This window comes from Alexandromys fortis, unplaced genomic scaffold (assembly GCF_014885135.2).
Source record: "Alexandromys fortis isolate MF-2015 unplaced genomic scaffold, M_Fortis_MF-2015_v1.1 scaffold_42, whole genome shotgun sequence".
Classification (NCBI taxonomy): domain Eukaryota; kingdom Metazoa; phylum Chordata; class Mammalia; order Rodentia; family Cricetidae; genus Alexandromys; species Alexandromys fortis.
In genome coordinates, this window is record NW_026067934.1 from 1,375,845 (window position 1) to 1,386,420 (window position 10,576).

At 40.1% G+C, this 10,576-nt stretch overlaps 1 protein-coding gene across 1 annotated transcript; it reads left to right on the forward strand.

Moving 5' to 3' along the window:
* Positions 1 to 2,379: 2,379 nt before the first annotated feature.
* On the forward strand, positions 2,380 to 3,318 carry LOC126504090 (olfactory receptor 19-like). The gene has a single exon (XM_050146131.1). The coding sequence runs from the start codon at positions 2,380 to 2,382 to the stop codon at positions 3,316 to 3,318; it is 939 nt and encodes a 312-aa protein (XP_050002088.1).
* Positions 3,319 to 10,576: the final 7,258 nt, after the last annotated feature.

Below are 10,576 nucleotides of genomic sequence, written 5' to 3' on the forward strand. Positions count from 1 at the left end.
GTGTAATGTCCTTTTTAAGAAGTTATGGAATTGGGCCAGCAAGTTGGTTCAACAGGTAAAGGTACTTGCTGCCAGGGCTGATGCTCTGAGAAGTTGATGTGTCCAGCACATCAGTAACCATGTGATAAAGCTCATACTTCAACTTTGCCCCTCCTGCTCCCCCTTCATTACACTGAAAGTATTTTGTCTTCCTTCACTCTATCATATTTATCTAGATAGTGTTTCAACCAGGGACATTTTTAATTTTCACTTCAGAAATGAATCTAAGAGCATCTTATTAATTTTTTTTATTTATTCTATATGTCTTTTACATCATTATCTTGATCCCATTCATTTCCCCATCCTTTCACATCTTTACTCCCCCCCAAATAAAAGAAAATGTAAGAGGAAAAGGGAAAAAGTTAAAAATCTCATTATGAAATCCGCAATGTGACACAGCGAATCATGCAGTAAACCCCTTTATCCCTATATCTTTACTTGCACGTATTCATCGCAAAGAATCATGGTCTGGTCCAAGGCCTTTGTTTTCTACTATTATCTTGATGCTGGGCCCTCCCTAGGACTCTTCTTGGATATTCTGTAGTTTCTCTGTGTTGTGGAGATCCTGCAGCTTTGGGTCTGTGGGTTAGGTCACATCACATCCTTCAGCAGATCATAGATGGGATGGATGTTGGGGTGGACCAAATGATAACCCTGGTTCTGGACCTGGGTAGCTGCAGAGTTGGTCTACCTGCCAGTGCTCCCCTGTATTCATCGAAAGGTGAGTTCTTTGGCATTGTTTCAGGTAATTCACCTCTTGCAGCAATACACAAGGGGTTGGGCTAATTCTCTGCTTTCATGCCCTCCGGATGGCACTCCCACACCTACACCCACAGGCCAGCTCTATTTTGTTGCCCAAGCAAGGTACAGGAGCAAGCGAGAAGCAGAGGCAGCCCTCCTGCTCTCATGACTCCAGGGCCAGGTCCTTCACATCTCAGGTGTTGATGAGTGGGAGATTGGGGGGGGGGACATCTCTCCTTCGCTCATTCCACCACATGTCAGATAAGTAATGGGGACAGGTCTCCCTTGCTGACAACATCAGAGCTGGTCACCCTTACCTCCAACCACTGGAAAGCTCTGTTGTGCTGCCTAGGTGAGAGGCAAGGTTCACTTTCCTGAGTGCTGCAGCTGTTAAGAGGAAGTCAGCTCTGTTGTCTGTTGCAGGTGGTAAGGGACAAGAGGTGAGAGGGGACAATTTTCTCACTTCTACACTACCACACTAGAGATAAATAGTGGGGACAGTGCTCCCATACTTACATCTTTTACCTCCACCTCCACCTACAAATTGACTCTATTTTGTTACCCAGAAGAGGTGCAGGGCCTGCTCTCCCAGGTGTTGCAGCTGATGGGGGCAGAGACAACTCTCCGACCCTTGTGACCTCTGGGCCAGTTTTCACAAACATCTCAGGCTTTGATGGGTGTGGGGCAGGAGGAAGAAAACTTTATGCTGTTCATGCCACCATAGGACAGATGGATGAGGAGCATTAGTGATTTTTTAATATAAAGTCTCTGAGAACAAATTGAACATGACATGGGAATTTCTACTCAGAAATATCACTAGGACTCTGTGGTATAACTACACAACACAGAATTAAGTTTCATGACTATAGAAGACTAGGCTTGAAAAGTTCCTTAGTAGTAGATACATGCCTAAAATATAAATTATATGACCAGGAACTCCTTGTTTGGTGAGCTCATAGTCCCCAGGGAAGAATGTGCAGTTATTATTGTGCTAAATGTGCATAATAAGAACATGAGTCTAAATATTTATATCTATGTTGATAGGTGATATTCCCAGTCCTCATTAGAGAAGCTTCTTTTTTTCAGTGGATGCAGGATGATATAGGAACTGATAACTTGTCCAAGTGTGGAGAGTAAACATCTACAAAATGTTTAGCCCAAGATGACACATCTAAATAAAAAGATTCAGGGAATAGTGTGAAAGGGAAGTGGAAAGAGCAGGAGACAGAAGATTGGAAGGGTTTCCTGTGGTATCATGCCTTTTGAACACAGTAAGGCCCTTATACTTATAAAATCACAACAGCTATGGTTGTCTGCACAAGACTTACACAAGATCAAATCAGTCATCATTCTATGGTGGAAGCCAAAAGGCTTCATAAGACCTTAACCTTGGCTGAAAAGCCATTGAAAGTTGTTAGCTGCCAGAGGAGAGAGTTAATTATTTTCAGACATGTGACCACTAGGAGGTTGACAATGGTGGGGGCGGTGGGAAGAAGTAAGAAGAAAGGAAATGAAGGAAGAAATAAACGTTGATGTTAGGTTACTAATAAGTAACTGACTCTTCTCCAAATTTCTTATTTCAGAAGGCATATCAAACACATGGATCAAGGAAATGACACTCAACTTTCAGAATTCCTTCTTCTTGCATTTTCAGAAAATCAACCTCAAATTCAACCTCTCATATTTGGACTTTTTCTCTCCATGTACCTCGTGACTGTCTTTGGCAACTCACTCATCATCATGGCCATCATTGTGGACTCCCACCTGCACACACCCATGTACATCTTCCTCTCCAATCTGTCCTTTGTAGACATCTGCTTCACCTCCACCACCGTCCCACAGATGTTGGTGAACATCCAGACACAGAGCACAGTTATCATCTATGTGAACTGCATCACTCAGGTGTACTTCTTACTACTTTTTTCAGTATTGGACATCTTTCTGCTGACTGTGATGGCCTATGACCGCTATGTGGCTATCTGCCACCCCCTACACTACATGGTCATCATGAATACAAGACGCTGTGGGTTACTGATTCTAGCATGCTGGATCATAAGTGTTCTGAATGCCTTGTTACACAGCTTTTTGGTTCTGCGGTTGTCATTCTGTGCAGACCTGAAAATCCCTCACTTTTACTGTGAACTTGATCATGTGGTACACCATGCCTGTTCTGATACCTCTCTTAATGACATAGTGATTTACATTGCAGCCATGTTCTTGGCTGTGGGCCCCCTGTCTGGCATCCTTTACTCTTACTCTAAGATAGTGTCCTCCATACGTGCAATCTCCTCAGCTCAGGGGAAGTACAAAGCATTTTCCACTTGTGCATCTCACCTCTCTGTTGTCTCTTTATTTTATTGCACCCTCCTGGGAGTGTACCTCAGTTCTGCAGTGTCCCAAAACCCCCATGCCACTGCAGTGGCTTCGTTGATGTATACTGTGGTCACCCCCATGCTTAACCCATTCATCTATAGTCTAAGGAACAATGATATGAAGAAGGCTCTGAAACTACTTTTAGGGAGAGTGACCAGAAACTGACCAATGGACTTGCCTTCGTAGTTGTGTACTTATGATTGTTGAACCTAGGGTTATGGCATTAGCAATTGTGGTCTTTGACCATATATTGTAATAAAACTTAGTCTCACAATATCTTCTAATTCCTCTGTCCATTATATCATTTCTTCATATAATTCCTTTCTTTACAAGGATTAGTGTTCCTTCTGGTATCTGTGTTTTACTTTGTCATTTCTTATTTTCTTAAATACCCGTCCTTGGATTAAATCCTCTAGAAACTTGCACTGTAACCAGAAAATAACTGAGACTTCATAAGCGATTTATTCTGGAATAACAAGTGTTGAGTTATTTTTCTTTTCTTTTACTAAACAGTATCCTTAAGTTATGCTCCTTCTATGGACATAATTCCATTTGGCAGGTAGGGTACATAATTATATAACTTCTAATAATTTGAACACTATCACTGAATCTGAGGTCAAATAAATGGTTGTAAGGAGGAGAGGTGGGGAAGAGATGCATGGATACTGTCTTCCGGATGTGCTATGCTATTGTACTCCTGAAATCACAGCAGTTTTGGTTGCCCTCTACAAGACCTGCAAAGTTTTCATTGTTGTGTAGTAGTTTCCTTCAAGAATAGAATTTCCATCTTGGAGGAAAGCTCCTTAAGCACAAGGTGTTTGCAGGGAGGTGACTATCCAGATGTTCTAAGAGTATGTTAAATACTCCATCATACAGAGAAACTCCTTAGGTTTAGAGAGTAAACAACTCAATAGCTTGAGCAAGTCCATTGAACTGACTAGATTCACTAGAGCTCTCCTGTACTCATGTACATAATCAATAAGGATGGCCAAGACACTTGGAGACAAACTATTGTCTAGAAACTCTCAGCTAAGCTCAGCTGCCTAAAGGAGCTCATATCAGCTGAGAAGCCTAGAAGAAGAAAGCACAAGCAGAGCTGTCTGTAAGAGGTTTAAAAACCAATGAGCTGGAAAGGACACTCTTCAACTTCGTGAGCTGCCTACAGGTTAAGAAGTATGTTCCAGGTTTTCAGCTTTCATGAGCTGTGGTGGGATTCGGTGATGTAGCTCTTTGAGTCATTTCTGCTCCTGTAAGTAATCTCTCACCAATATTCCTATCAGTTACATCAATAAAAGTCATTGGTTCACCAAGTTGGTCTTTGGTGGTATTCTTGTTTTGATCTGTCCTTGATCTGGGGTTGGTAGATGTCTTCACATCTCACAGGAGTGTCAACACACATACCAGTCAACATTCTAGCATGGAGGGAGAAATGGATTATTGTTCTCACTCCTAGCTGAGAACTACAGGTAGATGATGGCAGTTAGTGCATGGAGAGTTTTTAAAAAACAGGTGGACCCTAGTATGTTGACCATTCATGGGTACATGTCCTCACACGCATGAGCATATGGACAGTCATAATTGGGCTTAGTGTGTTAAAGCAAGTTTATAAAAGAAGATGTAGAGTTAGGAGGGGCATACAGTAGGGGAGTTTGAAAGGAGAAAGTGGTTATGAACAAAATACATTATATATGTGTATGAAAATCTCACAGAGTAAGGAAAATATATTTAAAAATCTAGGTCCACACATTTTATATTTTCTTTCTTCTTTCTTTCACATTGTTTTGAAGACATTGATTTACTAAGTTACTGAGAGCTGTTCTTCAATGACACCATCAGCTGCCTTATAACATCTGAAAAGGCTGAGTAAACCTTGGGTTCCCTCACAATTTCCTACAGCATTTCCAATTTTATTTGCACAATAATGTAATTTTGATTTGTGGCCTATTGTTGAAGTCAGTGGAACCACTCATAAGTCAAAACACCTCATTTATATTTTGCTAAAATTTTCAATAATTCTAAAAATGTATCTTTCTTCCTAAATGGAATGGGATTAATATTTCATTTTAAAGGTGAACATATTTTTGTAGTAGATGGCAATAATAAAGAAACTCACAACAGTCTAAGCTGTGGCAAGTCAGACTACAGAATAAGTACCCTGAAAGAGGAGTTCTATATCTTAAATATCATCATATAACTTTCATCCAGCAACTAATGGAAACAGAAGCAGAGACCCGCATCAGAGCACTGGACAGAGTTCCCAAAGTCCAGTTGAAGAATGGGAGAAATGAGAATATAAGCAAAGAAGTCAAGACCATGATGGGTACACCCTCTAAAACAGTCTATTTGAGCTAATGGGAGCTCATCAATTCCAGCCAGACTGGGAAGGAGCAAGCATAAGACCAAACTAGTCCCTCTAAATGTGGGTGACAGTTGTATGGCTGGGGCAGACTGAGTGACCACTGACAGTGGACCAGGATTTATCCCTAGTGCATGTGCTGGCTTTTTGGGAACCTGTTCTCTTTGGATAAATACCTTGCTTAGCCTAGATACAGTAGGGAGGGAGGGCCTTGGACCTTCCCCAAGCAATGTACTTTCTGAGGAGTGGATGGGGGTGGGGTGGGCGGGTATGTGGAGGGAATGGGAGGAGGAGGGAGTGGGAACTTGGATTGGTATGTATAATAAAAAAAGATTGTTTTTTTTTAAATAATAAATCCTTTAAAGAGAAAAAAGTAACTAATTTTAGGAAAAAATGTGTAAAGGAACCTGAACACACTCCATAATTATATAATGTCTCATAAATAATGGCATAATGCATTTTTTCTAATTGCCTAACAAGTAATACACCCCATGCTAATTTGGAAAAAGAACAATGAAACCAGTTAACATAGGACTCATGATTTCACATCAAGGAAAACTCCCTATTGTTGAATAGAATTGTTGTGCATCTGAAGCTACTGATGTAATACAATGCTTTGGTGACCTGAGATATATTTAAGTCAACTTTCATAGATTTAAACTTTGGTTGAAACTTTAAATAAGGATGAAGTAAGCTGGTAGGAGGTTAAAGCAAGAGAGTTCATGGGGAAGGAACACTGACTAGTCATCTGGGCTTTTAACCTACTGATTTGAGAACAGGCAATCTCACGACTAATTTTCTTTCTGTGCAGAGCAATGCCCCATGGGGAAATCATGTGCTCTTGGGCTGGAATAACAGGAGGGAAATAGTCTCAAAGGAAGAGCTGCTGTCATCTTTGAATGTCTCCCCAGTGTAGTCTTTCTTATTTGTAAACTTGAACTACACATTAATTTTCTCGTTTTGAAGTCCTGAATCTGCCAGGAAATTAATATTTCTTTTTGTCCTGCTTCAAGTGTCAAGTACAGCTTCACTTCTCCACCATCAATCATTCAAAGAGGAGTTGGGGCTTTGATGCACAGACCTAACTTTCAGAGTTCCATCCAGGTGAGTCGTGGAGCTCTGCTGGTATTGCAACAAGAGTTTAGAAAATAAAAGAACAGAAAATGTACATGAGAGCCAAGTTAGCCTAGCCAAGACTGGGAGATTCAAAAGGTCACTGTAGCAGACTAAACTTTTACTAATTTGTATCTAGAAATATAACTTGGACAGAGTATTATTTTAGTGCTTGCAGTCATAGTGTCTTCAGGGTTTAATTAGACAAAAGATGTTTGTCAGTGTAATAGGACAGATTTGCCCTAGTGTTATGATGGGAGGAGTCTGTGCAGCAATTCATTTCCCTGTCTTTTGACATCTGCCCTTTGCTCCCTACCCAAATAAATAAAACAAAGTTTAAGAGAAAAAGGAAAAAAATTTAAAAGTCTCATCAAGGAAGCTTTAGTGTGACACAGTGAATCGTGCAGTAAACCCCTTTGTCTCTATATCTTTACGTTTAAGTATTCATTGCATAGAGTCATTGGTCTGATCCAAGTGCTTTGTTTTCTACTACTCTATTGAAGCTAGATCCTCACTAGGACTCTTCTTGGATATCCTGTAGTTGCCATGTGTTGTGGAAATCCTTCAGCTTTGGGTCTTGTGGTTCAGGTTCCTTCATATGCTTCAGTTGATCACAGATGGGGTGGATGTTGGGGTGGGCCAAGTCATAACCCTGGTTCTGGACCTGGGTAGCAGGTTGGTTTGCCTGCCAGTTCTCCCCTGTCCTCATCACAAGGTGAGCTCTCCTGTATTGCCCTGGCTAATTTACCTTTTGCAGTAATTTGCAAGGGGTGGGGCCAGTTGTCCCACTTGGAAAGTCCATTTTTTAAAGTCATGGAAATGGGACAGAAATATGGTTAGGGTGATTTCTATCAAGCCTGATGACCTGAATAGAGAACTAACTACTACATGTTTTCTTCTGACAATGCATATGTACACACACACACACAATGAATGAATAAGTAAAACAATATAATAAAAATGTTTAAAAGTCCTGAAAGTAGTAGCAGAAAGAATATTTGGAGGAAGGGAGCCACGAAAGTCTAAGAGAAGGGGTTGGGTGATGTGCTGAAATAAATTTTACACATGAATGCAGATATTAAAATAGAACTCTAGTGTTGTATATTTAATGTACAACAATAAGATGTTTCTTAGAACAGAAAATAGAGTGTGACTTTAATGAAACAAAGATGGTATGGTGGTGACAGTTTGCCTAGTGTGGCCAGGTGTAAGAAGACAATGTTTTTTATTTATTTCATGTATATTTCCATGAAAAATACTCAGAAAAAAGAAGTTTAAACGAGAACCAGGTCCATCCAGCTTAAAATTCCGTGCTACAATTCAGTATAGTAGCAAAGTCACACTGACAGGAGTTCAAAGGAACTGATCATATCATATTCACTATCAAAGACAAAGGGTAATGAATGGGTAAAGGATGCCCTTGGCTTTCTCCTCTGTTACACAGTTCAGAACTCCCCTGAGTAGGAAATGGTGCCATCCACAATGGACACATCTTTCCATATCAACTAATAATCAAGACAATTCCCTACAGACATATCCACAAGCCAAGCTGATCTACTTAATTCTTCAGTTAAGATGTTTAGCTCAGGTAATTCTAAGTTGTGTCAAATTGACAGTTAAAAACTAAACATCACAGTATTTACAGGCCTTCACTACTGTTCTCTCTCTCTCTCTCTCTCTCTCTCTCTCTCTCTCTCTCTCTCTCTCTCTGTGTGTGTGTGTGTGTGTGTGTGTGTGTGTAGGGAATATTGAGGGCAATCTATTCAAGTCTTAAGCAAATTACCTTGGCCATAATTCAAGGCAGTCTGTGGAACAAAGTTAGATGTACGTCATTTCAAAGAAGAGTGTCCATGGAGTCAATTTGCCAATGTACAAACATAGCAATACCCGTGTCTAGGAGTTTCTGCACCAATGAAGATTCTTAGGCCTTATATATATATCTTCATATATATATATATGACCATGATGGAACAATACTTTCACACAGTTAGATCAAACTTCTTTTCAAGTAAACGTAGATAGAGGTCTCACTATTTTACAGGCTGTTATCAAATTCTCATGTTTATGACATCCTTTGCCTCAGTCTGCTGTGAAAGGGGTGTGTCACCACACCGGAATTATGCATCAATGATTTCATGATACCTTTTATAAATGTTCTCCCTACCACTAATTTATTTTACTGCATTTACTTTCATGTACAAATTAAATAATTGCAAGAAATATCTTCCTTGAGGCCTTGCATGTGTGTTCCTCCTTGTATAAATAATCCCAGATGCATTCTTAGGATTGACTTGTCTTCCTTGATGACTGTGTCTGAATGTAATCTTGCCCAGTGATCTCAGAGCACCTAAGAAAGACATTATCCCCATTAACTGTTACCTGTTGTTATATTTCTTTTTCTGCATTCCACCTGCTGTAGTGTGCACCTTGAGTGTCCCTCAAATGCTTGTGTGTTAATTTTTTAGTTCTCAAGTGCTGCTATTAGTAGGTGGTAGATCTGTTAAGATGGAGGCTTTGTAAAAGTCTTTAGATCATTGGACTCTGGACTAAGTGGATACTGTTCTACCCCAGTCTCTTTTCTTTCAATTTTGTTTTGTGGCCATATGGCAGGAGATCTCTCTCTCTCTCTCTCTCTCTCTCTCTCTCTCTCTCTCTCTCTCTCTCAGTTACCCCCTCTTCTCTCTCCTTCCCTCCCTCCCTCATTTCTTTCTTCTCCAACTTTTTCAATTTATGGTCATTGTGTGTGTGTGTGTGTGTGTGTGTGTGTGTGTGTGCGCACTGTGTTTGTATTAGAGAACTTCGGGTATCCTGCTTTATCACTGCTCCCCTTTTCCTCTATTTTGGACTTTATTACTGAACCTGGAGTTGTCTTGTCTACCTGGAAGTCCTAGCAATTTTTCTGCCTCTTTCTTCTATAGCACTGGGCTTAGTGACACAAGCCTGGTCTGTTTTTTTAAAAATATGTGTAATAGTATCTGAATACTGTCTCTTGGGCAAGCATTCTTATCTGATAAGTCATATGCCAAGCCCTAGGATGAGTGGCTTTGTTTGACTGTGTGCTCCAACCACGTTGGGCTGCCTCCATGAAGGATGAAAGGCACGGGGCCAAGGAACCAGGGGATGTGAGCCCAAATAGACCCTTCTTTATAATCTGACTATCTCAGACATTTGTTTGTAACACAGCATTGACTCTGTCTGATATAATTCAAACTTGAAAAAATTTGCTTATACCTCATCTCCTTTATTTTACTGTAAGAATTTTGTTTGTCTTCACATTTTCTTATTATCTAGATAGTATCTGGATACTGACCATATTCAGACTTTATTTCTTTAGTGCTTCAAAGGTTTCCAATTAAAGTTTTTATTTAAGACTGTTTATTTAATAAAATATAATTACACCATTTCCTTTTTTCCCAGTCTCTCCAACTGCTCACATGTTCCAACTCTAATTTCTGTCAAATTCATGGCTTGTTGGTATTATTATTGGTGTGTGTGTGTGTGTGTGTGTGTGTGTGTGTGTGGTGTGTAAACACATATATGTTGACTGAGGCTTCTGTCTCACCTGGTCTGGCAACCATTCCATCCCAAAGAAACACACAGATGTATATATTAATTATAAACTTCTTGGACTACTAGCTCAGGCTTCTTATTAACTCTTTCTTACATCTGAAATTAGCCCATAATTCTTGTCTGTGTTAGCCATATGGCTTGGTACCTTTCTCAGTGAGGAGTTATCATCTTGCTTCTTCTGCATCTGGGTGACAACTGCAGAGTGACTCTTTCCTCTTTCCAAAATCCTCCTGCTCTCATTGTCTGCCTTTACTTCCTACCTGGTCATCCCACCTATACTTCCTGCCTGGCTACTGGGCAATGAGCATTTTATTAAAATACAAGGGACAGGGTACATATCATTGTCTTATAGTACTTCTCCCCTTCCCAATTTTTTCAAAACAA